This window comes from Aspergillus fijiensis (assembly GCF_003184825.1).
Source record: "Aspergillus fijiensis CBS 313.89 unplaced genomic scaffold BO72scaffold_54, whole genome shotgun sequence".
Lineage (NCBI taxonomy): Eukaryota > Fungi > Ascomycota > Eurotiomycetes > Eurotiales > Aspergillaceae > Aspergillus > Aspergillus fijiensis.
This window is the reverse complement of record NW_024469030.1, coordinates 144,550-156,127: the sequence shown is the minus strand read 5'-3', so window position 1 is coordinate 156,127 and position 11,578 is coordinate 144,550. Positions and strand designations below refer to the sequence as shown.

General features: G+C 53.1%; 5 protein-coding genes across 5 annotated transcripts; 4 read left to right on the top strand and 1 right to left on the bottom strand.

The window, feature by feature from the left end:
• The first annotated feature begins 40 nt into the window (after positions 1-40).
• Positions 41-1,892, top strand: BO72DRAFT_451240 (CUE domain-containing protein). Its single transcript, XM_040945443.1, has 5 exons — positions 41-220; positions 283-586; positions 651-875; positions 938-1,216; positions 1,273-1,892. Exons 1-5 carry the CDS (start codon positions 200-202, stop codon positions 1,653-1,655), a joined length of 1,212 nt encoding a protein of 403 aa, XP_040797926.1. The 5' UTR covers positions 41-199; the 3' UTR covers positions 1,656-1,892.
• Positions 1,795-2,867, bottom strand: BO72DRAFT_436428 (mitotic-spindle organizing protein 1). The gene is made up of 3 exons (XM_040943322.1): positions 2,626-2,867; positions 2,253-2,330; positions 1,795-2,142 (listed from the first exon to the last, which is right to left on the bottom strand). The coding sequence occupies exons 1-3, from the start codon at positions 2,704-2,706 to the stop codon at positions 2,062-2,064; spliced, it is 240 nt and encodes a 79-aa protein (XP_040797925.1). The 5' UTR covers positions 2,707-2,867; the 3' UTR covers positions 1,795-2,061.
• Positions 2,868-3,293: 426 nt separating this feature from the next.
• On the top strand, positions 3,294-3,773 carry BO72DRAFT_386042 (GNAT family N-acetyltransferase; the record flags this gene model as incomplete). Its single annotated transcript, XM_040941615.1, has 1 exon — positions 3,294-3,773. The coding sequence occupies one exon, from the start codon at positions 3,294-3,296 to the stop codon at positions 3,771-3,773; it is 480 nt and encodes a 159-aa protein (XP_040797924.1).
• A 623-nt stretch (positions 3,774-4,396) lies between these two features.
• On the top strand, positions 4,397-7,364 carry BO72DRAFT_461727 (putative transmembrane glycoprotein; the record flags this gene model as incomplete). The annotated part of the gene is made up of 3 exons (XM_040946533.1): positions 4,397-6,670; positions 6,725-7,193; positions 7,327-7,364. The coding sequence occupies 3 exons, from the start codon at positions 4,397-4,399 to the stop codon at positions 7,362-7,364; spliced, it is 2,781 nt and encodes a 926-aa protein (XP_040797923.1).
• Positions 7,365-7,616: 252 nt separating this feature from the next.
• Positions 7,617-9,780, top strand: BO72DRAFT_530637 (MFS transporter). Its single transcript, XM_040950309.1, has 4 exons — positions 7,617-8,371; positions 8,425-8,557; positions 8,618-9,038; positions 9,098-9,780. Exons 1-4 carry the CDS (start codon positions 7,912-7,914, stop codon positions 9,569-9,571), a joined length of 1,488 nt encoding a protein of 495 aa, XP_040797922.1. The 5' UTR covers positions 7,617-7,911; the 3' UTR covers positions 9,572-9,780.
• Positions 9,781-11,578: the final 1,798 nt, after the last annotated feature.

The window sequence follows — 11,578 nt, the reverse complement described above, 5'->3', positions numbered from 1 at the left end:
GAGGAAAGGGGGCGGGCGGAGAGAGTCGAGCAATCATTGGTATACTTTCTGCCTGTTGGGCGAATTCCCTCCTCCACGCAATCAAATAATACCCCAGGATCCCCAACTTCAGTCTCGGGCTGTGTGCCTAAATATCTACCCTCTACATACATATCCTACCTACACCTCCTTCACATTCCCCAACCCCATCCAGTTCATCATGTCGGAAGAAGACAAGAACGTATGTTCTAGATCCCGCTGCCCCCGATTCAACTGCGACTACTAACTTCAGTGTAACCCCAGACGGCCAACAGACTCTCTGCAGTGCCAGCCAGCCCGAAACCAGAGTCGCCCACCACGGCGCGTCCTCTGGACTTCGACGATGAAGCCCAGGAGACCGGCGTCACCTCAGCTCCCCCCTCCGCTCCCCCAGCTCAGCCGCCCGCCGCGGAAGCTGCCCCGCCAAAGCCACCCCGCTCCGTGAGCCCCCGGCAGCAGGCCGAGAACACCCTCAAAGAAGCATTCCCCACGATCGACATCGGAGTTGTAAGAGCAGTGCTGACTGCAAGCAACTGGGATGTGGAGCGGGCCTTTCATGCTCTATTAGGTCTGTAGTCCCCAGCCACAAATGCTGCCTCTTCGTCCCGACTAACCTCTTGTCGACTCCCCAGGCATGACCGATCCCAATGCCGCCGAACAAGACGTGCCCCCTCCGAAGCCTCCCCGTCCGTCGGCTGCCCAGAGACAGCTCGAGCAGGATGAGATGTATGCCCGCCAGCTTGCCGAACACTACAACCGCCGCGCGGCCCCGCAGCCTCGGTATGAGGACGATCGCGCGTACCAGCGGCGACGAGGAAGCGAGGAAGAGGAGGAGAAAGAATACAGCTTCTTCGATGGTTGGTTTTCATTCAGCCCTGATGTGCACGTCCGAGCTTGCTGACCCGTGTGACTACCGCAGACGACCTGCCCGTCATCCGTGAGAACATCCGCAAAGGATTCCTGGAAACCCAGTCCAAGGTGAACTCGTGGGTGACGAATCTCAAGAAGAGGCTGGATGGAGAAGAGCCGGAAGAAGACTCTAGCAGTCAGGCTGCTCAGGGCACGCGCGACGATCCCTTCGGCCGTCCGCGTCGCAGCGGCGACACGGGTCGTCGGAGCGGGGACCGTGAGCGGTACGACGCCGACCACCGAGTCTTGAGCGACGACTTCTCAGCGCTGGAATTGAGGGATTCCGAGGGTAAGTGGATTGAATGACTTTATGAAGATGAAGCGTCACTGACGAATTTCGCGCAGCTCCTCCCGCGCGTCCTCCCCGCCCTCTTGCAAACCCTAACTTGTACAAGACCTCGTCACCATCCCCCGACAGACGCAAGGTTGCCTTCCAGGACGGGCCCCCAACGGAGATTGATTCACTGTACGATGCATCCGAGCCGGTCCGGCGCGCCTCGCCCGCGACGACAGGCAAGTCCAGCAAATGGCAACCCTTAGCCGCCGTGGAACCGTCTCCAGTAGGAGAACACGACCCGTTCAGTCTGGGGGATAGCGAAGATGAGAAGGACACCACCACAAAGGCGAAGGAACCCGCCACCGCCGAGGGCGCTTCCAAAGCTGCGACGGTCGAGACGGTAGCGGAAGCAGTGTCCAAGGAGAGCACAACCGGCGCTGGAAAGTCATAGTTTTGGCCGGGGCCTTCTTCCATCCGCTAGCTTACCACCACGGCTTATTCAGTGGCCTGCCTATTCAGTTGTTGTAGCCTTGATCTGTTCTACACAAATCGTGTTATTTGCCCTTGCGGCCCGAACCCATGATACCAAGAGACTGCATTTGAATGAATCAGTTAAAACGAGTTCGAACTGTCCGGCTCTCGGCAAAAGCCCCAGATACCCACTCTCGTAAACAAGCAACGTATAACCTCAACCCCCATGCAAAAACAAAATCAATGCATCACCTCAATTCTCAGTACATGAATAGAATAAATCACGGGTATCTTTAAATCAAAACCCAAACATGCAAGCATAAACCGACGGTAAATCTCACCCAGACGCAACCCCCAGCACCTCCCCCAACACCCCACTCACTCACTCACTCATACTGCTGCTGCTGCTGCTCACCAAACCCCCTACCCCCAGACCCAGCCTCCTTCCTCAGATCCTTAATCACAGCCTAAGACCACCAAGTCAGCATCCAGACAGAACAACGTCCTTCCCATAAGCCCCCCCTCCGCCCCCCCCCCCCAAGAAAACCCAAGGAAGAAATTCAGGAAAGAAACCAACCGCCAGAGCCTCCGGATTGACCCCATTCTCAATAAGCGAGACACAAAGCGAGAGCTCCGTGCGGTCCAGATGGGTGTTCTGTCCATGACATAGTATGATTAGTTCCAATCGATCCCGGCCATTGAGGCATGACGACGGAGAGGAGAGTATGGATGTCAACATCAGAATAAGGCGGAGTATACGCCCGGAACCGACGCGTATCACCAACCCCAGCCGCGCAGGCAGGTTGCAAGCTCGGCGGTGGTGTGGGGTTACCAGGGGATTTCATGATGGGTGGGGGGACATGAAGGTTCTGGTCTGGTGGGCCATACACAAGAATGGCAAGGCAGGTAGGGGGAGGGCTGGGCTAGGCTGGGCTGGCTGATTTGCTTACTAGGAGGGTGGAAATCTCATGAAGAATGTCGATGACTTCGCGGGCTGCTTGGCGTTTGTCGTCGGCTTGGGTGGGGGGCATGATCTCTTTTGTTGTTGGGTGGGTAGTGGGTTGTTGTGCTGCGCGTTGGGGTTGTATAGAATCGAAAATGGGAGGGGATGGCAAGAAGAGAGAGAGAGAGAGAGAAGTGAAACGCGATAGAGAATGTTTGATACTCTATCATGTACAGTACTGTACCTGGAGAAAAGGAAGGGATCGTTGGAGCTCAAGATCCGCATGAGAAGAGTGTTGCGGTACCGTATGGTAAACCTGGAACCAATGGGTTGCCCGATTTAGACAGTAAATTACCACACTGGGCACCCTCAGGCTCTGCATGTCAACATTACTCAGTATTTTTTGTTAGGCTACCCTACAACTACATGCTAAGGATAGAGTCAAATTGGAAACGCGCCTGAGGAGAGTGACAGACGAACTACAAGCTCTTCACGAAACCCCTCCCTCCCTTCGGTTCTCATTCTTGAGGACATCCTCCTACCCTTAAAACCCTTGCCCTGCGGTCCCTTTAAATCCTTCATTGTCAGCCCTCCCGCGGCTGGCTTGCCCTGTCACTTTCGGGATCGTTTCAAACCCAGCCCTGAATGTACTCATGCTCTCAAAATTTTCCAAGAATGTCGACCGATCTGATCTTCTCAGACATCCACTCCCTGAACAGGATCCAAGCCCTGGACATTCTTGCCCAGATCGCACGTGTCGAGAAAAAGAGTTTCCCTGCCAATGAGGGCATGACCTTTGGAGAGGAGCTTTGGCGCAAGAAGCCCAACACGAGGGTCCTGTATGCCCACCTCCCAGGCGCAAATCCCCCGCTGGTTCTGGCTTATGCGGTCTACGTCCGCCAGAAAGGCATTGCCCTGCTCCATAAAGTCTGTGTAGCCGAGACTTATCGCTGTCGGGGCGTAGGGCTCCAGCTAATGGGCTACGTTCGCACTCGTCTGCAAAGGGAGGGTTGTCAGTATATCCAGTTATGGGTGGACAAGGACAGAGCCCCAGCTAGAGCTTTGTACGCCCGCAGTGGTTATGCAGAGCGCGAGGAAATCCCAGATTACTATGGACCAGGCCGGACTGGCGTTAGAATGGTCCTGGATTTGTAGTCAAGTAGCCCTTGAGACCTTGACTTGTTGCTGCTACCCCTGTCACTCCTGTGGCATCGCTTGTACATGAGTAGGTCCCCTGGATAAGGTTGTTTACTCGCGACGAGACCAAAAGGCACAAGCGCCAATTGATTCCTTCAGGCCATCTGTCAAATAGCTGCAATTCTCCGAGTCAGGGTGTTGACGGTTCAGGCGGTGGTTGGAGGGTGGCTCGCTCCTTGGCTTCCCGACGACGCCATCCCTTGCAGAGGGAGCAAAGCCTACATTTCACAGAGTGAGAATTATCGCGCCGCGAACCATCAATCTCTGACCATTCCCATGCCCAAGTGACGTCAAGCATATCCAGGCATGGCTCTTTTCGAAGGGGATGCAAGCTTCGCGCCTCTCCTGTGCCCGTTGGGCCCTTGGGCGCGGATGCCATGATGGAAAAAACTAGAGTCTCTGCCCTAAGGGCAGAGCAATTCCTCGTTTCTCACTTTCAACCCTCAACTCTCGACCATTTCACTGTGGCTTCTTCCTAAGGTTGGCGTCGGGTGACTTTTCAGAGCGACAGTGCGAGTTGCCTCTCGTGTATCTGACTGAAGACACTCACTCGTCCCGACCGTTCTCACTGCTCTGGAGAGATGGCGCTCATCGCGTTGGGTCTCCTCAGCATCCTGGGGACGGTAATTGCAGGCCTCGCGCCGACTTACCCTGTGAACGCACAGCTGCCTCCAGTAGCCCGAGTCTCAGAACCATTCGAATTTGTCTTCTCCCAAGGCACGTTTGCTGGCAGCGGGCCCGACACTCAATATACGCTTCTGAACGCCCCATCATGGCTTGAACTAGATGCAAAGCACCGTACGATATCCGGAACGCCCCAGAAAGATGACATCGGGTCGCCCAAGTTTGAGTTGGTAGCTTCTGATGAGACGGGATCCGTGAACATGGAGGTCAACTTGGTAGTCACAACCGATGATGGGCCAAAGTTGGGGAAACCATTGCTACCACAACTTGAAACGATGGGCGCCACATCGGCTCCAGACACGATTGTGGTACACTCTGGCGATTCTTTTTCCATATCCTTCGATCGTGATACCTTCGCCAACACGCGTCCCTCCACTGTCTACTACGGCACTTCCCCTGACAATGCGCCGCTGCCATCGTGGGTCTCATTCGACCAGGCAGCCCTGCGATTCTCGGGGTCTACTCCGGATATCGGACCTCAGACATTCAGCTTTAACCTGATCGCTTCGGATGTAGCCGGATTTAGCGCTGCCACCATGACATTTGCGATGACTGTTAGCCCACACATTTTGTCCTTCAATCGAAGTGCACAGACCCTCTTTGTCACCAAAGGGAAACAATTCGACAGTCCTAACTTCCTGGATGATTTGACTCTGGATGGTCACGGAGCGACGCGCACTGATTTGGCAAATATTCATGTGGATTCTCCAGCATGGTTGGCATTGGACAAGGAATCGCTCTCCTTAAGCGGCACACCTCCAGCAGACGCTGTAGACCAGAATGTGACCATCACTGTAACTGATAAATCTCAGGAAGTGGCCACACTACTTGTCAGCTTGCAATTTTCTCAATTCTTTCACGATGATTTGGACGAATGCGACGCTGTCATCGGGCAATTCTTCATGTTCGTCTTCAACAGCTCTATTCTTACCGACGACTCTGTCCAATTGGACGTTGAACTAGGTGGCCAGCTCCCCTGGCTTCATTACAACCGCGACAACAAGACCATTTATGGTCAAGTGCCTTCCGATATCACTCCGGGAACTTTCAACCTCAACCTGACGGCTCGCGAGGAGACTGCGGAGGATACCCGGCAATTCACAATCAAGACAGTCTCGAAGAAAAAGAACGACGAGAACGCAGCTACTACCGCCACGGCGGACGAAGGCAGCGGTAGTAGCGACAACAGCGGCAAAAAGGCCGGCATCATAGCGATCTCGGTCATTATTCCGCTCATTGTTCTCAGCGCCCTTGTACTTCTATTCTTCTGTTGGCGTCACAAGAAGAAAGATGTCGCTCCAGGACCGGAGGAAGGACTGGCAGACGAAAAGAGGGGATCTCTGCCCCCTGATCCCGATTCTGACATGTACCCTCACTGCCAGCCTTTTGAACAGACCACCCCAGGCAAGCCGCCAAGGATGCTCAGAAGCCCGTCGCCATCATCCAGACCCCCAAAGCTCGAGATCTTCTGGCACACGAAGCCCTTGGCCGATGCCGACACCATCAACTACACAGATGACAAGGAGAATGCCTACCCCCACTCAACCCTCGACTGGGACTTCGGTCCACTGGCGACCACGAAGGAGCCGGAAGAGACGAAACCAGTAGCGGATCCACCTCCGCAATCAAAGCGCTTGTCATTCCAGAGCAGTCCTCCCGTGCGCAGGCGCACTACGACTACATCAAAGAAGCGTGAGCCACTTCGGCCGATTCAGCCGAGGAGGTCACTCAAGCGGAACTCGACGGTATCGCGGTCGAAGAGGTACTCGAAGCGCTCTAGCGGCATCTCCACAGTTGCTTCAGGGCTGCCTGTCAGGCTGAGCGGCGCTGGCCATGGGGCCGGTGGATTTGGGCCGCCGGGGCATGGGGTTGTTCGTGTCTCCTGGCAGAACACACAAGCCTCATTCCAGAGCGACGAGAGCGATGTGGGGAATTTGGCGCCATTATTCCCTCGCCCACCCCTCCGCGCACGGGAAAGCACGGAATATCCTAAGCGCGTGAGCCTTCGAGCTGTCGAGCCGGACACGCTGACCATCTCTGATACGGATTCCCTTGAAGCTTTCGTGCACAGTCGTGCAAAAAGCCGAAATTCTTCCAATCCTCTGTTTGCCGGCCAATTCGCTCGTCGTGGCTCATCCGGTGGCCGCGCTCTCCATCGGGCGCGCAGCACCGTGAGTCGAGCAGATACAGTCGCTAGTTCCCATTATATCGATGATTACCGGCAGGACCGCCCCTGGTCGGCGGCGATGTCAGCCTCCATCTATACCGATGACCACCGCCAGTCGGCTTACCTCCATTCGCTATCAGAGGAATCGTCGGACGCGCCGATGTCGGGACCGATCAACAAGCAGCCCAGTCAATCGAGTCTCGCCCAGAATTATTCTGAGGCGATTGCTCCGCTACCCCGCTTTTACAGCGAGTTAAGCTTAAGCAGTGCCCAGCGAGGCGAAGCCGGCGGTAGTGCGGCGTACCCCGGATCAACTGACCCACAGAACAATGAGCGTCAATCCCTTGGGAACAATCGGACTTGGTTCCAGGTCGCGTCAAACGCGCCGGGTGAAGCCCCTAGAACGGATCCTCCGCCGTTGCCACCATTGCGCAAGAGCCCCTCTTATTCTTCCATGCCATACGAGGTTCGATCGCGCCGAGTGAGCTTGATTCGATCGGCGGACAGAGACTGGAGTGAGCAGAGAGGTATGCAAAGAGAGCTGACGGGAAGTGTGAGAAGTGATATCGCATTTGTATGATTGAGGCGAAAGTATACATACCCATTTGTCTTTCATGCTGTTGTTGTTACAATATTATCGCTGCCAATGTGTTGTCTTAGGGTTTGTTTTGTCGTCGACGAGTATCCGGCGAGCATGATATCCACCGTGCATATTTTGTACCATGATTAATTTAATGCTTTCCTTTGTCCATGATCACCCTAGCATGATAGGGTAAATCTCGAGAACTCAATGATAATGTGTTGAAACAACAGGCAACCACGTATCAATCCAAGGTACTATGCGGTTCGACCAGCGGGATTGGGCTGGGTCTTGGCGTAGCGCGTCGGTGTCAGATCCATGAGCCTATAAGCTCGCACCCCTCATCCACAATGTAAAATGCGTGTAATCAATCCATCATTCTCGGAGGCCGGTCTATTGTCGCTGTCGACTTTTCTGGAACCCGATAAGCAGATAAGACACTCGACCTATATCAAAGCAGACACGCATCCAGCCTAGCGTACTGCTTTGCCATGCAGCTAAATAGCTCGCAATCGCACCTCTCTGATTGTGCTGAGTGAGATGAAGTGATCTCCTCTCGCCCAACCCACTCTCACTCCTCTCCTGCCTGAGGGTGCTCCGGAGTGTGTGTGCTCAATTGTCTGTGTTTTCCGAATCAGTTGGGGCTGTCCAACTTCTCTTTCAAGATGACAACCAATTTACTCGGCGCAGATGAGGCACTGGAGACGAGTTTACTCTTGCCAGGCCCTCGTGAGCAGTCATTTCAAAATAAAACCACGCCCAGAAGATCGAAATGGATTCTCCTATTTGTGTGCCTCATCATCGTTACTCTGGACTTTGGCGTTTATCTTGCTGTCGCGCCGCAGCTGCAGATATATGAGAACATTATCTGCCAGCGCATGCACCCCGAATTATTCGCCAGCGCTTTCGGTGGACTGACAGCAACCACCCAACCGCTCTGCAAGTCAACTGACGTGCAAGGCAAGCTCGCTCTGCTGGTAGGCTGGCAGGATACCTTCACTCAGCTTCCCGGAATGATCCTAGCTATCCCATTCGGTCTCATGGCAGATCAGGTCGGACGCAAACCTGTCATCATCATCAGCCTTGCGGGTTTCCTCATGCAGGAATGCGCTATTCGTTTCATCTGTGGGTGATTTGGAAGTCAGAGGAAAGGAATTACTGGCTGACGTGCTTCTCAGGCTGGAATCATACAAGCATCCCACTTGAAGCAGTGTGGTTTGCACCACTGTTCCAGGTATTTGGGGGTGGTAGCCAAATCGCTAGCTCCGTTGCCTGGACCGTCATTGCAGACGTCTTCCCAGTTGACCAAAGGTAATCATGATATTCCCAATTTCCTGCTGTTCAATGCGCTGAAACGCGACGAACTCCCAGGGCAAATGCGTATCTTCTCATGGCTGCAGCGATGTTGCTTTCCCAGATCCTCGCAGCCCCTCTCAGCGCTTGGCTGATGTCCAAAGATGTGTGGATGCCATCGTTGTTAGGATTAGCGATTGAGGTGTGCGGAATCATCCCTATTTTCGCCTTACCAGAAACTGGACCGAAAGCATCCATCGGATCGAACGAAGATATTGAGAGCGAAGCACAAGGACAAGCCAGCGAGCATCCTACCGTGAGATGGACGGCCATTGTGCACTTGGTCCGATCTCAGCTAATCGAAGTGGTTGGGTTTGTCTGGGGCAACGCCAACACTTTAGCGATCTTTTTCGCTTTCTTGACATCTAGCATTGGAAGCCAGGCACTTCAGTTCGTGCTGCAGTATGCCTCCAAGCGTTTCATGTGGAGTGTGGCCGAGGTATGCCTTCCCAGTTCGAGCCACTAACCTGAAAGTCACTAACAGAAGAAACTGGGTAGGCTACATTCCTCATCAGCCTCAAAGGCGTAGTCAACCTTGTCGCCTTCATTATCATACTGCCTCTGATCTCCAGAATACTTGGAGGTTATCTCTCTCCGATAAGGAGAGATCTCCGAATCACACACGGCAGTATCTGTGTACTGATGGCAGGATTCGGTATAATGTCGGTAGCTGCTCATCCAGCCCTTTTCGGCATAGGTTTGTCTTTCTCGGCCCTCGGGTGGGGTTTCTACACGACACTTCGTAGTGTTGGAAGCGCCTTGGTGGCAGAAACCCATGTCGGGCTCTTCAACACAACAATTGCACTGGCTGAGGCCGTGGGGTCTATGATAGCTGGACCGCTTTTAGCAGCTCTTCTCAAAGCAGGAATGGCGTGGGAGGGCGCATGGATGGGTTTGCCATGGATGGTTGCAACTGGTCTGTACCTGCTGGCCGGGTTAGCAGTCTCTTGCATTCGTACTTCAGCCCACTAGAATCTTGGTTATACTTCATTTAATGCTTGCGCATGATGCAGAGAGTCCAGTCCCCCACTGCTTGCCGTCGTTGCTGTCCAGTGACAAGAGTGGCCCCTCTAAGTTAATCACGGACTGCATTGCTCCCCAACGGGCTGTATCAAATGGCGATGACTTCTCTTTAAATCGGGCGCCTTCTCTTTCGATGGCAGCTTATCCCTGCTGATTGCATGTGCTTGTGTGTTCATCTCATTATGACTGATGGGCTTTTCCGAAGAGTGTGGGTAGAAAGGCAGGTCTAAGCCCGCGAAGTGTTGAAGGCGCGGCTCTGACTAGAAGTATAGTAGTCGGCTACCTAAGGTAGTCGGTACCTAGGTACGATCACAGGTAGGTACTAGGCAGTGGTACATGATGCTTCCTGCCTGAGGCAGTCACCACACTGAACAGGCCCGGGGTATAAAGGCAGTTGCCGAAAACAGCAAGAGCGCTTCAAGGTACTGTACTATGGTAAAGTAGGTACAGTACTCTGTTCAACGAGCAATACAAAGGTACAACTTGAATGCATTACCGGCGCTGAGCAAGGCAATGCAGAGAGCCCTTGCGAGAACTGACATTAGCAGCCAATTCCACACGCCTCGTCTCACTATCTACTTCCGACTTGTTTACGGAGTACCGTAGGTAGCAATCACCTAAGTTAAGCAAGATTTGATGGGCATTGATGTATCAAGTTAGGTCTGAGACATTGATTGCGAATATCTTCTACTGAAACACAGCTTCGGGTAACGTTAGGTATAAGAAGCAGAGACCTGGCTAGAGCACGCTCGTTTGCAAGGTCAGATTGACCATACCGGTTCAATACCAGAGACTTGGCATGAATGGCGGTCTCTCACTTCGGATAGCAGCCACAGACCCTAGCATAATGTTTGATGTATGTATGAGTATGTATGTACAGTACAATATGTACGAAGCGGAAGGATTAAATAGAGCTCAGCTTCTTCTGTGGCACTCCACGAGTCCACAGTATTAGAGCGTGGTGAGCTGAGTGGGTTGGGTCAGGCTGTTTCCGGCATTTCCTGTGGTTGAAGGCACGCGACAGGAAGGCGGTCCACCCAAAACAGCGAACAATAGTACCTTCGGGACATAGTGCTCGAGGTAGAGAGAAGAGGTACTGAATTTTATTTCATTATTGTTATCGAGGTTAATGTGTTTTGAAACCTCCTGTGAGTTGCCTATTGATCTACCTGCAGGTAGCCAGCCAGCTGCAACGAGCGCTGCCGATGCCCTTGTGATCTGTAGAGCATAAGCAATTGATTAACTTACTCCGTACAGAGTATCATAACGCCAAAAAAACTCATCCCCAGGCCTGTGACACCATCGCCATCATCATCATCATCATCATCATCATCATCATCATCAATTTTCTTTCTCTTCGCCCCTTTTCTGCTATTTCTGCCACTTCTGTCATAATTCCATATGATTCCGCGTGTCACTCGTCAGCCGTGGTTAATGAACACGGTGACAGATCTTGGACAGGATCGGAGGGGATCAGCCAATCTTCCAGCACGGTGGACAAAGTATCGTCATCGTTGAATCGGGTTCCCCACTCCCCGGTATTGTCTTTTGAATAATGAATGACTGCGGCTGCTCACTTCACCTAACTACAGGCAGGCTACAGTATCTTACTCTGTAGTCCTTCAGTCCCTCAGTCACTACCTAACTACCGTTAGCAGTAGTTACCTAGCTACACTGACCACACTATACCTCTCTGTACAGGCCTAAGGCTCGCCTTAACAACAGTACTAGTAGGCAGCTTTTCTTTCTTTCCGTCACGCCGCCTCCGTTAATAGTAGTGATTCTGCCCGTTAACTTACCCTCCCCTCTCTCTCTCTTACCTACTCTCTCACTCCCCCTCCTCCCGCTCTGAGTCTAGTCTCTCTCTCCTCCGTCTTTCTCCCTTCCCCTTCCCACCTGATCCTGTTCAGTCACTGGCTCTTCTCATTTCCCCCTCAGATACTCTCTCTCCGTGTG

Bases quoted from the DNA above. Each gene is read 5' to 3' on its own strand.
- BO72DRAFT_451240 (XM_040945443.1), top strand. From the start codon at position 200: ATGTCGGAAGAAGACAAGAAC. The intron at 221-282 runs GTATGTTCTAGA...GTGTAACCCCAG, and splicing joins TGTCGGAAGAAGACAAGAAC to ACGGCCAACAGACTCTCTGC. The intron at 587-650 runs GTCTGTAGTCCC...TCGACTCCCCAG, and splicing joins GGCCTTTCATGCTCTATTAG to GCATGACCGATCCCAATGCC.
- BO72DRAFT_436428 (XM_040943322.1), bottom strand. From the start codon at position 2,706: ATGCCCCCCACCCAAGCCGACGACAAACGCCAAGCAGCCCGCGAAGTC. The intron at 2,331-2,625 runs GTAAGCAAATCA...TGTCATGGACAG, and splicing joins ATGAGATTTCCACCCTCCTA to AACACCCATCTGGACCGCAC. The intron at 2,143-2,252 runs GTTGGTTTCTTT...TGGTGGTCTTAG, and splicing joins TCAATCCGGAGGCTCTGGCG to GCTGTGATTAAGGATCTGAG.
- BO72DRAFT_530637 (XM_040950309.1), top strand. From the start codon at position 7,912: ATGACAACCAATTTACTCGGCGCAGATGAGGCACTGGAGACGAGTTTA. The intron at 8,558-8,617 runs GTAATCATGATA...ACGAACTCCCAG, and splicing joins GTCTTCCCAGTTGACCAAAG to GGCAAATGCGTATCTTCTCA. The intron at 9,039-9,097 runs GTATGCCTTCCC...GAAACTGGGTAG, and splicing joins TCATGTGGAGTGTGGCCGAG to GCTACATTCCTCATCAGCCT.